Here is a 17,729-nt window from a genome sequence, read left to right as displayed (position 1 = left end):
GGGTCCTGGCTGCTCCTCCAGAGGGCTGGGCTTCTACTCCCAGCTCACAAGCAGCTCACAGCCATCTGTAACTCTAATACCATGGATGAAATAGGACACCATCTTCAGGCTTCCCTGGGCGCCAGGCATGTATGTAGTGCTGAGACATACATGCAGACAGAGCACATAAAATACTAAAACGATAAAACGTATTTTTACAGCAATGAGACTGAAGGGGAATAAGGTGAATGATGACGTCACTCACAGAGACAGGGAGCAGAGACTGGGGGCAGGAGAAGGAAGAGGTCAATTTGAATTCCAGGAGGCCCCCGACCTCCCAAGGGAAATGTTCAACAACAAAAAAAATCTTCCTAATGAGAGCACGGGGCAGCATGGCTAACAGAGGGATCCTCGGAGGTCCCCGTGAGTCTGACCACCTGTGTTCTCTGTTTGCAGTACTTCGTCTTCACGGGGGTGTTGGCCATGGTGACCTGTGCAGTTTTTCTCCGGCTGAACTCCGTCTTGAAGCTGGCCGTGCTACTGATTATGATTGCCGTCTACGCCCTGCTGACCGAGACCATCTATGCGGGTCTCTTTCTGAGTTATGACAAGCTCAACCACAGTGGAGAGTAAGTGCCCACTACAGTGTTTGTGAACCCAGTTGTCACGAAAATGAATGCACTGGACAAGTGATTGTGGTCATTCCTGAAACTGAGGGATTGGCTTGTTGTGAACACATCTCATTCAAACATTGTCCAGCTTACAAGTCTAGGAAAACTCTCTATGGCATATGAACTATAGGCTAATTACAAAAATTACTTAAAATTAGGACTAAATTGGATGCGGTAGTTTAGATTTCTGCCCCGCCTAACAATTAACTTGCTCAGCACGAGCAGTTATAAGGACTGTGGGATTTCATTTTAATTTAGCTACAGCAATATTGATAGCATCAGTCACTAGAGATTGAGCAATAATGATCCTTCACGGTTATTTCTGAAATATATAGAAATACAGGAAGTACTGGATAATTTCAGATTTCTTAGAGCACAGGGTGTGCGGTGATGCTTAGCTTCTGATACAACTCCAGGACAGTGAAAGTGAAGGGGGAGACAAGAGCAGAGAAGAAGGCAGGGGGCAAATGCAAGAAGAGGTCTGATGATACAGGCAGTGTATGTTGTCAAGAGATGTAACCCCCACGTCTTGAAAGATCCATTCACTCAGCTATTGGAAGTATCAGCAGGGTTGGAGAAAAACTCCTCCGAGTAAAGTAAGGTGGAAGGATGTGTCTTCTGATTCCTTCAGCCCTTTGACCCCACTTTAATCTCTGGATAGACTTCTGGGGGTTTCACTTGACCCACTCACTGGTACTCAACGTATCAGACCAGACTTTGTCCAGGAAATAGTAGGAGGAGCTGTAGCACAAAGTCTAATTGTTTTTAATAATAAAAACCTGGAGTCAGACACTAGGTGGTGAAAGCTGAGAGATCAGAGAAGCAATGTAGCCAGCCACTAGGGAAATCTTTTACCCCTACCGACTCCTCAGACTGAAGGGGTGATCCTCTCTCTATGAATCCTCAGACTGCATCCTCAGACTGAATCTGAGCTCTTGTCTCCTCGCGCCTAATATTCCTCTCTTTGCCCAGCCATATCACTTCCTGTCTCCACCTCCCTGGTGCTGGGATTGAAGGTGTGAGCCACCACCACCCGACTCTTTCACTTTGAGACTGAATCAATCTTGTATAGCCATGGTGGCTTTGAACTCACCGAGATCTGTCTGTTTCTGTCTCCTGAGTGGTGGGGTTAAAGGTGTGTGCCACCACTGCCTGGCCTCTGTGACTAACTGGTGGTTTAGCTCTGCTCTCTGAACTTCAGGCATGCTTTATTTGACAGATCACAAATTATCACCACAGGGAGCCAGACTGACTGGAAGCAAGCATAGGAGGCGTGTGTATCTAGTGAAGCCAGAACAAATTTCTAATAGTCTTAGAGGGTAAACACCAACATAATCCAAGAAACCTCCAAAAGTGTCTACAATGCATGTCCACGAGTCAGTCCTGAAAGTAAATAATATCAGTCAGCCACATTTTTTCTGTGTTAAATAGAAAAGCATGTCAGACATTGTTCAAATTCCCTTACCTATTATTACTCTCCTCTTTCTCCCAAGAGCAAGCAATGAATCCACTGAAAACAGGAATTATTGTTATTGTTGATTTTCTTTCATTTTCATGCATGTGTATTCACTTGTGTGTGAGTGCACATGTGTGTCATACATACATGTGAAGAAATGGAGGTTGATGTCAGGAACTGTCTGTAAAACAACCAACAACAATGGTCCTCAGTAATTTTTCCACCTTATTCAGTGAGGCAGGGTCTCTCAATAAAACCCAGGCTCACCAACATGGCTGGTCTTGCTAGCCAGCTTGCAATGGATCCTTTCTCTTCAGCTTCTGAGGCTGGAATTACAGCAGGCTGCCATGCCTACTCAGTAATTACATGAGTTCTGAGGCTCCAGACTCCCATTCTCATACGTGTATGGCAAACAATTTAACCACCGAGCAATCTCCTCAGTCCAAACCACTGAACTTGTATTCATTCCAGTTATGACTTCTTCTAATATATGTTTAGCATCTGCATCTAAGAAATCTGATGCTGTTTTTACATTGGCTTTGGTGGTGGTGGTGGTGGTGGTGGTGGTGGTGGTGGTGGTGGTGGTGGTTGTCAGACAATGTCATCTTTTTAAGATCCACATCAGTTGGTATCTATAGATCTAGTTCATTTTGTCTGAGATCAGTACATACCATATAGTGTTAACATATCAAAATATATGCTATCTTTGGGCTATTCGTAGAAACCCATGCTCTTCCTAGTTTTGTCTACATATGTCTCCTGGAACTTCATGGAAAAACACACTTGCTGAATTGTAGGTTTACGGAATTCACTACTTGAAAACAATTTTGTATTGCCATATTGCTCTCCAACATGAGTCTAACAATTTTCCTCTTATAGGTAATTGTCCTATTGCTCTCTATTCTAACCTTTGATGTTCTTAGACCTTTGAAATTTTTCTGGATTTATGGAAGATCGTTTTTGGCACTTGACATATGCATGCATGTGTATATAATACTGAGGGGCACACACACTCTCACTGACTGGCTTCTTGATCATGGTTCTTTTCCTCTGCTGTATCTGGCCAACTTCTTGGTGGACCCTCAGATAAACTGAACAGGATAGGAAGAAGGCTGGGGCCTCTTCCTTTTTGATTAGCACATCAAGCTTATTGGGTCAAAACAGCCTGTGTTATAACACCATTTACCTTTAGCTATCTCCTTGTAGACCCTGTCTCCACATGGAGCAATACTGACGGTTGTGGCTTTAACCAATGAAAGGGAAACACAATACAGTGAGTCTCAAATGTGCTTATCATATTGAAAGTTCATTCTCAGTCCCTCCTCTAAGGAGAAATTATATTATTATTATTATTATTATTATTATTATTATTATTATTATTATTGATTTTGAGGAAAAGTTAATAACTTCTAAGTAAGAATTTTGAGATCAAATATGATCCCAAACTCATGGATGCTAGTCACATACTTCTCTCAGCTATGTCCTCTCTAAATGTCAGCCATTAGTTAGTCTTGTGTTGCCTCTTTCTCTACTACCAAGAGAATTAACTTAGAAATAAATAAAAAGCACAGTTGGCCTCAGTCTCAGCTGAAGTATAGAGGTCAGATGCATATCACAGGCCGATGGGACTCACCTAGTGCTTTAGAAGTCCTTGTTCATATGGGAACACTTCTGCAGCTTGTTCCTGATTTCTACAACAAATGGCAGACTATAAAATACAGCAATCACATAGAACCTTGGGTAGGGCATTCTGACCACGTTTCAATAGGGTGGTCCTAATACCTGAGACTATTTTTGATCACAATGCTCATCAGTCCCACTTCATGATAATCTCCTTCTCGGTAGAAGATGCTGAGCTCAAAAGAGGAGTGACTTCATCTCTAGTGTCAAGTCAGTCACTAGACACTGATCCTCTTCAGAATACCTTACCTGGAGGCACTATAGTGAATTTGTCTTCGAGGATCAATTTAAGAGTTAAACCACCTTGATTCAAATCTCAGTTCTTCCACCAGCCATGCATGTAAACTTGATCAAATTAATTTAAAAATGATTCAACCTCTCCAACCCTTGCTGTTCTTACCAATGACATGAGAATAACACTCGCTTCTTTTCTATAGGAATGTTTTAAGGGTCAAATATGATAAACATTTGCACAATGTTAATGTTTGTTATTAAACATGACCCCTCCCTTCCACAAATGTGAAGATTCTATGAAGTTCCTCATTTTCATTTCAGGACTTTGTTTCCCTAATTGGTATTCCAGGTTTTATTCATAATTATCCCATCTCAAACCCATCTTTTCAATACCTAGTCTCTTTCTTCAAATCATTGAATGGCTCTCTGTTACCTTTGGGAAGCTTAAAGTTCTTTGGTTTTCTGGGGATTCCTAAACTCTCCTTCCTTAGACCTGAACTGAATTCTTCAGAATCACCTAACCTCCTGAAGCTCTACAGATTACTATTTACTGCCTGTACTTTAGCAGTGAGAATTCACATACTTTTCCCAAAAGACCTTCTACACATACTGTTGTAAAAAGAGGGCCGCTTGTTTGTCCCAGCCACCCGGCTAGCTTACACCCGAAATAACCACACAGAAACTGTATTAATTAAAAAACTGCCTGGCCATTAACTCTAACTTCTTATTGGCTAACTCTTACATATTAGTTTAACCCATCTCCATTAAACTGTGTATTGCCACGTGGCAGTGGCTTACCAGAGATTCTAACCGGCATCTGTCTGCAGTGGAAGATCCATGGCTTCTTCCACTCTGCCCTTCTTCCTACCAGCATTCAGTTCTGTTTTCTCTGCCTACCTAAGTTCTGCCCTATCAACTAGGCCAAGGCAGTTTCTTCATTAACCAATGAAAGCAACGCACAAACAGAAGTTACTCCTACACCAACATACATTCTCCTTTGCGGAGGTGTCCATTTCTAGAGCCCCACCCTCAATTCTTAAGACATAACTCAAGGATAATCTCCTTGGTGACAGCCTTAATTATTATCACTCACTTTCCCACCCAATCACCACATTAACCTCTTCATGTTGTAGTCATTAATTTCTACGTTTTCCTCTTCCATTACAATGGGAGGTTTAGAGGACAAGGAGTAACGCCAAGATTCATGTTTCCATCACTTAATAGTTTCTGGCAATAGATTTCCAATTAAATAACTGCAGAATGGAATGTGCAATGGAAATGAATGCATTCCTAGAAGAAGCATTAGCTCATTTGGAATCACTTAACAAATATTGATTCACAGTAAGTCTGCATCACCTGCAATGCCTACAATGTCATGTCACTGTTATCCTTAAGTTGTGCATACCTCGTTCTGTAAGCCCAGCTTACTTTTGTACGTATGTGCAATGCTTCAAAGATAATGTCATTCCATCTGGCTGCACACTTTACCTTGTTTGGGATCATTTGCTATCCTTAATTTCTCATAGTTTTTATTTATATATGCATTCTACCGGATGATTAATGAGTCTGTTTTATGTACCACTTTTGTCTTGTTGACATCTTGAATTATAGGAAAATATTGGAATTCACCCGTGTATTGTAATAGATGTCAGAAGGTCTAAACTTAAGTTCTGGTTCGCATTTCAGCTCACCAGGGGCCATATTGACAGCTAAGGAAGGCAGCACTCTCTCCCCACTGTGATCAACACCTTCTTCAGCTCAGGCAATAACTACCCCCACTTAATAATAATGGTAATTGGAAAAGGCCTCCCTCCAATGTCCCCTTAGGATCCTGGAAACAACAATGGTGCTCTCTGTCCTATCCTCTGCCTCAAGAAGAGTATCAAAGGCATTTCTTTCACTTCAATAAAAACTCTGAAGATTTACTATACATGTGTTGTTACAAAATAGGTGATTGATTACAGAGAGAAAAGGTTTCACCTCTGTCTTTCGTTTCTACATTCGTCTGTCCTCCTCCTCACTCCATGCCTGATGTATACATGCGTTCATGCTATATTTCCTAACTCTGCTAACTATCAGTTTGGGCATTTAGATCTAAATTTGATTCTCAGAACTTTCCAGGCTACAAATAAGCCATGGCTAGCAAAATCATCCTTGCAAAAACACATCAACAGTGAAGACATTTCAGGCACAAAATTTATAGTGTTCACAAGTGAAAATAAATTGGAATAGATGAAGTCAAGAAAAAAATGACATGTGAAAAATTGTTTGGAGAGAACCAGAGAAAGTTGGAGCTGGCAGAACCTAGGTACCATGGGTCACTGGAGCAGATCTCTTCTGACCTCAATAGCAATCTATTTGGTGTCTGTTTACAATCAGAGGGTTCAAAGTTTTAATGCTTTGCTGTCACATTTTTAAAATCTTAGTAGATTTTGTAAAGAACTCCCTTCATTTTTATTACATACACACACACACAGACACACAGACACAGACACAGACACACACACACACACACACACACACACACACACACACCAAAAAATGAGCGGAGTCAATTCATGCATTTGAGTAACCATAGTAGAGGCTCCTTTCAGAATTGAGCACTGAATGATCACTTATTCTCTGTGCTTTTACCAGTTAGGAATCTGGTTAAACATGGTAACCATGGCCTGGTAACCAAACTCTGGTAACCATGACCCAATAAAAGCAGAAACTTCTCTGACTACGGCTGAAAGCAGCAGTAATCTGTGGATGCAAGCATCAAAGTTTAGAAGGCAGTTTGACACGTCCTTTTAGTGAAAAAAATAGTAAGTTCCCCTAAGGCCTATGATTACCCAACCATTGACTACTGACCAAACTTACAGTACCAGCCATGAATTCCTCCTCTAGAGTAGACATGAAGAAATCTAATCAGAAGTAGTTGGTCACCCCCATAACAGTCATAACACTATGGCACCCACTGGGCACATCGTGTCTGATGATTGATACTGAAGCTCTTGTGACTCAAGGCTGTGTACACTGTTAATGACTTTTCTCCTCCAGCTGTTTACATAGCATCTTCTGGCACTTTGAAAACTACCCAGCAGAAGAGAAGCTTCTAGCTCAGTTCCATCTTGATGGGTTTACACCCTGCAACCAAAGCCTTCATCAATAGAGTCTGGTCATCTGAGTCCACTGAGAAACTACAGAATGGCAACAGCCTCTATTACTTTGGGGTCTTCCCTGACCAACAACTCATATGGTGGTACCCCACCTCTGTCACTAAGACTTTTGCTTAATAACCTGTGACTTCTGAGAACTACATTATCTACTCATATAGCGTACCTCCCTTCAATTTATTTTTTAACTATATATTTTAATTAACTTACAAAATAGTGGGATTCCTTATGGCCTTTTTTAGACAGCCTTAATTTTCTTTAACCCTCTGAAATCCCTCAAATCTGCCATCCATGCACCCACATCACATATTGTTGTAGGAGGCTGTTTGTTTGTTCCTGGCTACTGAGCCCCAAAATAACCACACAAAAAAACTGTATTAATTACAACACTGCTTGGCCTATTAGCTTATGCATATTTCTAGCTCATTCTTATTTCTTAAATTAACCCATTTCTGTTTTTTTATGTTTTACCATGAGGCTCATGCCCTACAGGCAAGGGTCCAGCTAGTGGCAATGCCTTGTCTTCTCTCTTGACTCTGCCTTCTTTCTCCCAGCATTCAGTATAGTTTTCCCCGCCTAGTTCTACTTTGCCCTATCAACAGGCCAAGGCAGTTTCTTTATTCATTAACCAATAAAAGCAACACATATACAGAAGGACTTCCCACATCGACCTATTAAACCTTCCCACCACCCATAATCTCCCACTACACTTTCGTATCCCAGGAGCTCTACTGCTCTCCTCCAGGAATGGCCTTTCACAACATTGTCCGCTGCTAACTTCCTGCCCTCAACAGGCACCTCAAGTTAAACATGGAAATCTAAAACTTGAAACTGAAGATCCTTATATGAGCGATAACGTTGAAGTATTTGTCTTTCTGACTCTGGGTTACCTCCCTCACTATATTCACAAGTTCTATCAATTTTCCTGCAAATTTCATAGTTTTTAGTGGTGAACAAAATTCTGTTATGTATATGTACCACGTTTGTACTACCCATTTATCAATTGATGGATATCTAGGTTGATTCCATTTAATATTAGAAAATATTTCAGGAGACAACACAAAGACTTCTTGAATAATTCTGAAAACAGTGATTGACCAAAAGTAGAGACACAACTAGACTAGACTCAGAAGAAAAAAAATGAAAGAAAATTATGAACAGTTTTTGAGTGTTTAGCTGCTGTGAGTAGGGCATCAATCAACATGGATGTTCAGGTATCTCTGTAGTAAGTTAACATCATCACAAATTGTTGACATGAAAGAGATAGAACAAGAAATATATGTAAAGTGGATGTTTCATATATAATACAACTTTTCAAAAATACATGCTATTTACAATACAAAATAAAAACAAATTTAAATGGGGTGGCTTATTAAGAATTTTGTGGAATAAAAGGCAAACTAATAAATATAAATTTGGAGGTGAATAGTCAATATTGAAAACTTAGAACATCACACCCAAAATCTGGGTTCTTATCCTTGTGGTAACATAAATGAATATGTGATCTTGAACAATTGACCTCTTCCCCCTGGGTCTCAGCATCTCATAAAATAAAAGCCTTGCAAGGGGTATTACATTACACATGATACACATAATACAGAGTAAAATGGATTTGCCAAGTGAATTGTAATATATCTAATTACAAAACCTATTATCCTTCTCTACATTAAGTACAAAAGTAACTTAGGAAACAATATGAGCCATATAGCCTTAAATTTATAGGTACATTTTTGCAAAGAGAAAATAGAAATGACATTTAATGGATTCCAAAATAATAAAAGTTTCCTCTGGATGGTTAGCTATCTTTTTTAGTTTCCAGATTTACTACAATTAGCATAAATGCTTCATTAGTGAGTCATACTCCCATTAAATATTAAATTTTATGATGAATCAGATTAAATGATCTCTAAAGATTATAGTGGCCCTGAGGATTTCAATACTCTATGTGTGTTTTCAATTACCAATGTCCCTTTTCCTAGGAGATGGGAGTATTACTTTAGATATTTTATTAATACAAATCAATATCTCAAAATTTCCTTGATATTAAGTCTGTGAAACCCAGTATCAAGCAAAGCTCAATAATATGGGATAAATTTCAGTCACTCGACTCTCCATATGCTTTTCCAAAAATCATGGGAGGTACAAGAAAAACTTGTGAATTCAAATGAAAATTCTTTTGGCTGTTTCTCAACATGATTGGGTTACTATTCATATACTTTGGTCCCTACACAAAATTTTTTATATGAAATACAGCTAAACCCTCAAAAATTGTTCATAATTTTCTTTCTTTTTTTCTTCAGAGTCTGGTATAGTCGTGTCTCTATTTTTGGCCAATCACTGTTTTCAAAATTATTCAAGAAGTATTCATGTTGCCTCCTGAAAAATGTGCTTCAAATGATAAGTTGCTAGGCTGAAAATAAGCTTCGTGGCTCACAGAGAAGAGGCTGTCTTAAGTGCCAGGCAGTGCGCTGGGACAAAGCGACAGATTCCAGGGGAGGGTCTAAACATAGACAGCTCTCATTCACACGAGCAATGCGAGCAAACGATTCTTTAAAGCAACACAGACACGGACAAGAGTGTGTGTCAGAGGCTTCATGGAGCAGTGAGAGGAAGCTGTGAGCCAGGAACCATGCCAAACGCCTCAACACCATTGTTCATTTCATCCTCACAGTTAAGGAGGTAAAACACTGTGGAGTCATTCTTCACATATGCTTGAACCGAGACTCAGAGATATCAAGTGGCTGGCTCGAAGTCAAAACAGAGCTGCACTAGGAATCTGGATCACCTTTAAAGTTCATGTCTTTAATCATTTTTCTCAGCAGCCATAAACATCAAAGACCAGAGAAGTAAGTGACAGTAATGAAAGAGAAATACGTCAATATGCCTCCCTCCTCAAGATAAGCACAATGGCCTAGAATGGGTGGGTAAATGAAGGGGTGACTGGATAGATGAATGGCTGGGTACACAGATAGATGGATGATGGACAGATGGACACATGGATGAATCTCCACCCTAATGCTTGAGTTATAGTTCATCCCTCTTCACCTTAGCACTCTTATTGGATGGTTCTGACAAATTCAAGCAGCTTCCCTTACTGAGTCTTTATGTGACCTCAAACACGACATGGAATTTGCTTATTATTTTGAGGCTAGAGATGTGTCAATACCAAGCTAAGTGATATATGGCTTAGAGCTACATCCGGGCCTTCTTAAGTATTTTCTGGACATTCTGTCTCAGTTAGTTACTATCTCTTTTCAAACAATATCAGAGCAACAAGGATACATTTACCCTAATTAAAAAAAATCTATGTATTTGATTCTTGCTTCTTGTGAATTATTTTGAAAGCATGAACAATGTATTATCTTCATTTCTTGATCCCAGCATATGTTGGGACACAGTAGATGCTCAATCATGATGTGCTTCTCTGGGACTATAACTGAGAACCAACAATAAACTCTGCTGTTAGCATCTTGGCAGAAAAATACAGAGTCTTTATTAAAAGATATAAAAAATAAGGGTCAGCTGACCCCACTCATAGGACTGACATGAGAATTAAAATAACTGATAGAGGAATTAAAATTGTCCAACTCATACGCTAAGCATGAAGACACTTAAGATAAAGGCCATCACATAGCAAGCATTGAATATTGACTTCTTAAGTAGGTCAATACCTTTCAGAAAGGAACACTTACTTCACAAGATATTTTTGATCACAGTATTCAATCTCTTTGAAATAGAGAAAATTTTTATACGAGAAGAGACATTGTAGGTATGGATGTGATCATATTGTCTAGAAGCTAAACTCTAGACTCTCTTTTATCACCTATACCCAATAAGACCTCATAGGCTTGATGGTCTCTTGTCCTCTGAATAAGATGACACACAAACCCTTATAGCACTCTATATCACATGTCAGATATTTAGAAAATACTCCTTCCTTCTCCTCACACCTCCTTCTAAATCTGTTTCTTCATGCTTAACCTTGAAATGCCTCCACAGTTGTTAGTCACCATGCCATTCTGCCTTTGTTTTTCTCACAGAGATTTCCTGGGGACCAAGGAGGCATCACTGCTGCTGATGGCCATGTTCCTCCTTGCTGTGTTCTACCACGGACAGCAGGTAATGCCATGCTTTTCTCCAGCCACCCATTGTTAGTTGGCATTTCCTCTTGCCACAAAAACCATCCTTGTAGACTTCTCTGTGCCTTGTATCAAATAACTTTTATGAGTCTTAATCAATTGATTCCCTAATGAAAAGCTAAGCTGGGGAAGATGATTGACAGACTGTGTTTTAAATGGCTTCTGAGACCCTATATTTCCAAAACCATCATTATCCATCCAAAAAAAAAGCATTTAATTTTTGGCTGAGACAAACTGGTGTCTTTCCAAATCCCATGGCCTGGATAAGCGTCTCACTAGAGAAGGTGTGTGCTGCTGCAGGGAAACATGCAGGCTTGAGAACCATCTGACTCATAGTTCCAGGCAGCTCTTCTCAGCAGAGTACATTCTTGGACAAGTTCTTATGTCTTTGAGGCTCAGTCTCCTCAACTCTAGAATAAAATATTAATATATAAATAGATTGTTTTGAGGAAGCAATTGCTATTATTTTAAACTCCTATTTTGTCCTGCCGTGTTTGCAAATAGGCAAATGAATAAATATTAGCCACTTTTCTCATAGTTGCAGCCAAATACCCTAAAGGAAGCAGAATAAGGAAGGAAAGATTTATCCTGGCTCACAGGTTAAGAAGGGACTCGATGTGTCACGGGAAGAAAGACATGATAACTGGTCACACTGTGTTCCCAAAATGGAATCTGAGAGCAGACAGGAAGTGACACCAGGCTGTCAAAATTCAAGGCCTGTCCCCAGTGGCCTACTTAATCCAAAAAGACTCCAACAACTTCCCAAGTGCCATCACCATTTGGGGACTCAATGTTCAAATTCATGGACCTATGATGGACTAATTCACATTCAAACCACAGCAGCACAGGAAGAACTTAATTGCTGGCTTGTTATGATTAAACAGCCAGCATACCTGCCATGTAATGCCACTCACTATGATCACCCATTATTTATTAGGATCTTGAATATACAACTCCATCCCTGCATCTTTTGGAAGATGGTAGAACATATGCCATACAAAGGTGTCGTATGTAGAACATTCTTATCTAGGGATGTAAATCATGCAAAAGCATTACATGTAGAACATATCTATCCTTGTTCTTCAGGAGAGGAGGTTGTTCTGCCTAGGAATGCTGTGGTAGACATAACACTTACCTTATAGACCTTCCCTGGTGTGTAAGATCTCTTCCCAGGGAAGACTGTTTCTCTGGTTCCCAGCACTCCTTAGTTGCCTGTACTTCTTGTGTAGGGTTGAGGTCTCATGGGCTTTTCCCCTGTTCACATTATCATGTCCACTACGAGGAAAGAAAGAAAAGAAAACTATGTATTTATATAATCTCCAAAAAGAGAAAAGAAATAATAAAAAAATTTAAAAACATATAGGACTTTTCTAGGCATACTGAAACCCATGAAACACTAATCTCCTGGTAAGATCCTTTGGTCCCCTGTAGAAACCAGACTCTACCCGCCTTGCTGAGAGGCTCTAGATCCTGGTCCATCTTTCTTTTGTCTGTGTTCACTTCAAACAGACAAGAACAGAAAGGGCAAATCAAGAAAAAGTGTCAGTCAGAGCATATAGCAGAGGCATAGCCCCAGGAAATCACCATGGAAACAGGGGGCCAACAAACCCCAGGAAACCAGAGATGAAACAATTTAAAAGTCCCAGAATTCAGAAATACGTACATAGAGCTATTTTTTTAACAAGTTGAGCAAGGTGTAAAATGTAGTCAAGGAAAGGATGGGTAGTGTAACATCTTGGTAAGTAAAGGAAATGGGGAATTAACTGTTGAGTTCCTCATTTTACTTAATTCTGTCAACCAACAACCTGGAATGGGAGTTTTGTCTTCCCCGTTTTACAGATGAAGCCACTCCAACAGAGCTGAGCAGTAGAAATAGAATTCTAGTCCAGTCTCTCCCCAAAGCTCATCTTCCTCCTTCACCAGCCTGGAGCAGAGCAAAGACCTTCTTTCTGTGCTGATTCTGATCAGGAGCACGCAGTGCGATTTTGATGTGGTGTTATTGTTGTTGTTGTTGTTGTTGTTTGTTTGTTTGTTTGTTTGTTTGTTTTTGTCTTTGCTGAACCTATGATGAAGCAGTAAGGCAAAGGTGAAAGTCCAGCCATTTCCAAAATTCCTACACTTAGGTCCCTCTGGCTGTCTCTGTGCACAGAGTCCTGCCCTGTCCTGAGAACTTCTTAGTTATAGAAGTTAGAACAATTCATCACACATTCCTTTTTGAGGACTCTCCTAGACAGAATCAACTGAGGCTCTCCTACGGGAAGACTATATGTGCACTCTATCTTGAGGTCTTGATCTGAGTTGAGAGAAATCCCCACCCAGAGATGAGAGAACACATGCAGAGTGAGAGTCCCCTTTTCATAACGATAAGTATACTTCTTTCTCTTCCTTCACCATAATGAATTGCTCTGTTCCCTGTCTGGGCCTCCTCTCTTGCATGGTAGCCTTCTAACATACTGGTTGAATATATCCTAGTTTGTATTTGTACTGCAAGAGCAGAAAACTTCATCATGTTACGATGGTGTGTAAGGTAAGAGCACAGAGCGCTTCCTATTGGCCTGCTAATTGGTGACATTTGATATTTTCAATTTTATTTCTAATTTTTAAAGATCTCTGAAATCTCATAACTGCCCCATAACCATAGAAGCTGTAGATATTTGGTATTCAAACCCCAACTCCACCATTAAAGATATCTGACCTTTGGTAATTTAATTTAAAAATAGATATGACAGTAATAGGTCCTGTTTAAGAGAGTTATTATAGCTTTATACAGGATGTAATCACAGCATGTTTATCTTGGGGGTTTATACATATAATGCTTAATGTTATTGGCTGCTTGGAAACAAACCTTTTGCACAGACAGGGATGTTACTGCTGTCCATCTGATTCCGAGAAAGGAGCAGAGATTCAAGCCCTCTGAGATCACATAGCTAAGAAAAAGAGCCAGAATGAAATGGGAACACGAATGCTCCAGAGTTTCTGGCTCAAATCAGTCTCTCCAACATGCCCTGCCTCCCATTATAGAGACAGCTTTCCGCGGGATTGCATCATTTGATGTCTATCTATAGCATCTAGTGGAGTCCTGTGCATCCTGGTTACAGCCCACTCCTGGACTTGCTTCCTGTTTCCCTTTGTGACTCAGATGCCCTCTATTTTTAATAAAGACTGAAAAATGCCACTGATGCCTGGTGCACAGCAGTGTCTGGTAGTTGGGGGGTGTTGAATGTGTAATTATAATCTCCAGAATGACAGAGGTGGTTATACAACTGAATAATTGGGAAATTTCATTTTGCACGAAAGTGGAAATGATATGCCAAACACTTCCTCCTCCTCTGAGGCAGGTGAGTGTTCAGAATGTTGTACAGAGTGTGTAATCAAATGCCTCCCACCTTGTGCCTGATTCACTGGCAGCCTTGGGAGTTTGAGCATCGCCTGGGCATCTCCTTTTATAGCAGAGCAAGCTACAATTGGGCACAGAAAAACAGATTAATGAGGTCATCTTTCTACTCACCTAAGTCTAAGTTCCAGAGACGATCTGAAAGAACCTAATGTTCTTGCATGAGACCCAACAATGTTATTCAGAGAATCAGTGGTCTTTGGACATTCAACTTCTCAGAGCTTCTTTTGTTTTTAATCTATAAAGAGAAAATGTTGATAGAGAAAAGCTGAATGAACAGCCCACTTCCCTGACACACATACACACAACACACACACACACACCCACACACACACACACACACACACATTGTATGTAAGCTAAGTGCCACAGATTAGAGTCGTGTGCTGGGTTCAAAGCCAGCTTCTGTCTTTGAGACCTTCACAGACTAGCTTCACCTCATGTTCACTCCCTCACATGTTAAAATGTTGTGTGACTGAATGAGGATAAATATATATGGAGGGCTTGGTACAGCTCCTGATCCACGACGAGGCTTCATTGATATTTGCTGTCATGTGACCAGCCTGGCACAAAGACAAGAACTTTGTGTGCAGCCATGTCTGGTGAAAATCAGGGGTGTGCAGTCCACTTCAATGAATACTTTGGAACAGATACTTAAGAATCTTCAGCTTTAGCAGAAGGAGGAAGAAAATGAAAAAGGAAATCAGGACTGCGAGGGATGCGATCACCCACTGATACAAGGGGACGGATCTAATGAGAGTTTACCAAGGCCAGTTGGACTGGGACTGAACGAAGACGCAATCCAACCAGATTCTCTGAATGTGGCTGGCCCAGAGTCTTTCTGAAAAGCCATTGACAATGGCACTGGGACTTGTTTCCTCTGCATATACTGGATTTTGCGTATCCAGTCCGTCTGGACACTCACCTTCCTGGACCTGGAGGGAGGCGGGAGGAACTTGAACTTCCCACTGGGCAGGAAACCCTGACTGCTCTTAGGAATGGAGAGGGAGGAGGAGAGGGAGTGGGGGGAGTGGGAGGGTGTTGGGAGGAGGGGCGGAAATGGAAACTTTTATAATTTATTAAAATTACAAAAAAAAAAAGAATCTTCAGCTTTCATAGCCATGCCTGTGTCTTACATATGCTCTGCTTTCCCTCCGCATCTGTACTAACCAGCGCTACTCAGCCGAGCTCTTTTCTTTGGGTGCCTGTAACATGAGCGCAGGCTTGTTGGGGTTTCTGTCCCACCCAGTACCCCACAGCCAGCAAGTTCCAAAGAAAATCACACGGAGTCCACATTAGGTTGTAAACTGATTGGCCCATTAGGTCAGGCTTCTTATTAGTCCTTGTAACTTATATTAATCCATTATCATTATCTATGTTAGCCACATGGCTCCGTTCCAAGTCTGTGTCTTGCCATTGCATGATAAATTTCTTAAGGCATTTTTAAATATTTACCATCTCCCTCCATCTTCTTTTATCTTGAAATATTTTATGAGAGCCATCTGACTTTTATAATATCTCTTTGCCTTATTTGTCAACTCATCCTCTAAGGTTATGGAACATATTTCTCAGTTATTTGTGTTTTTCATTGATTGTTCTGTGTAGAAGCTTAGTGAGATCCAGCTTCAGTGTTTTGTGAAATATTTAATTGGTTTCTTTACAAATTACTTTCAAGAGATTATCAGATCTTTTCATCTCTGTTTTGACGATGTTAGCAGCTACACATAAAAGCCTATATTCATTTATTTTAATAGTGTGACATACTAATCTTATCAGAAACCTGTAATTTGTCAGTTGGAATACACTATAAAAGGGAATTTTCTCCTCATCAATTATATGTCACCTACAAGTGTAGCTCATAAAGCTCTTTCCCTTTAAATCTGATCCATGCAAAGTTTGCTAGCAGGTTTTATCCCTCAGCATCATTCCAAGATGATGGATGAGTTTGGTTTCTTACGTCACTGTGAATTTATGTGTTTTTAACTTGTTTCCTGTGTTCCACCTATTACAGTTTCTGTTCTTATGGAATTTCAGTGTGTCACTTTTTTATATTACTGTACTCTACATTTTTCTCTGCTCCCCTCGCTGGCTCTCCCCTTCCCTTCAACCCTCTTCCATGGTCCCCATGCTCCCAATTTACTCAGGAAATCTTGTGTTTTAGTACTTCCCATGTAGATGAGATCCATGTATGTCTCTCTTAGGATCCTCATTGTTGTCTAGGTTCTCTGGGATTGTGATTATTTGTGGGCAAGTTTTTTTTTTTGCTTTATGTTTAAAACAAAACACTTATGAGTAAGTACATATGATATTTGTCTTTCTGGGTCTGGGTTACCTCACTCAATATGATGTTTTCTAGCTCCATCCATTTGCCTGCAAATTTCAAGATGTAATTATTTTTTCCTGCTGTGCAGTGCTCCATCGTGTAAATGTACCACATTTTCTTTATCCATTCTTCGGTCAAGGGACATTTAGGTTGTTTCTAGGTTCTGGCTATGACAAACAATGCTGCTATGAACATAGCTGAGCACATGTCCTTGTGGCACGATTGAGAATCCTTTGGATATACACCAAAAAATGGTATTGCTGGGTCTTGAGGAAGATTGTTTCCTAATTTTCTGAGAAATCGCCATACTGATATCCAAAGGGACTGTACTAGCTTGCACTCACACCAGCAGTGTAGGACTGTTCCCTTTACCCCACAACCTCTCCAGCATAAGTTGTCATTAGTGTTTTTTATCTTGGCAACTCTTACAGGTGTAAGATGGAATCTCAGAGTTGTTTTGATTTGCATTTCTCTGATGACTAAGGATGTTGAATATTTCCTTAAGTGTCTATCTGCTATTTTCAATTCCTCTGTTGAAAGTTCTCCGTTTAGGTCTGTACTCCCAGTTTTTAATTGGATTATTTGTTCTTTTTGATGACCAATTTCTTGAGTTCTCTGTATATTTTGGAGATCTGATGCAGGGTTGGTGAAGATATTTTCAAATTCTGTAAGGTGCTGTTTTATCTTGTTGACAA

At 40.1% G+C, this 17,729-nt stretch overlaps 1 protein-coding gene across 3 annotated transcripts in view; it reads left to right on the top strand.

The window, feature by feature from the left end:
- The window catches only part of Adcy8 (adenylate cyclase 8), a 215,987-nt gene that overhangs the window by 174,493 nt on the left and 23,765 nt on the right, over positions 1–17,729 (top strand). For all 3 annotated transcript variants that reach the window (XM_085678921.2, XM_048457362.3, XM_048457363.3), the window contains 2 exons: positions 436–608; positions 11,219–11,297. In XM_085678921.2, the coding sequence (XP_085535047.2) occupies positions 436–608; positions 11,219–11,297 (252 nt within the window). The remainder of the gene's footprint in view (positions 1–435; positions 609–11,218; positions 11,298–17,729) is intronic.

Source organism: Myodes glareolus, chromosome 19 (assembly GCF_982192425.1).
Source record: "Myodes glareolus chromosome 19, mMyoGla1.1, whole genome shotgun sequence".
In the NCBI taxonomy this organism is placed as follows: Eukaryota; Metazoa; Chordata; class Mammalia; order Rodentia; family Cricetidae; genus Myodes; species Myodes glareolus.
Note: the sequence above shows the minus strand (reverse complement) of the source record. Positions and strands in the feature narration are given on the sequence as shown.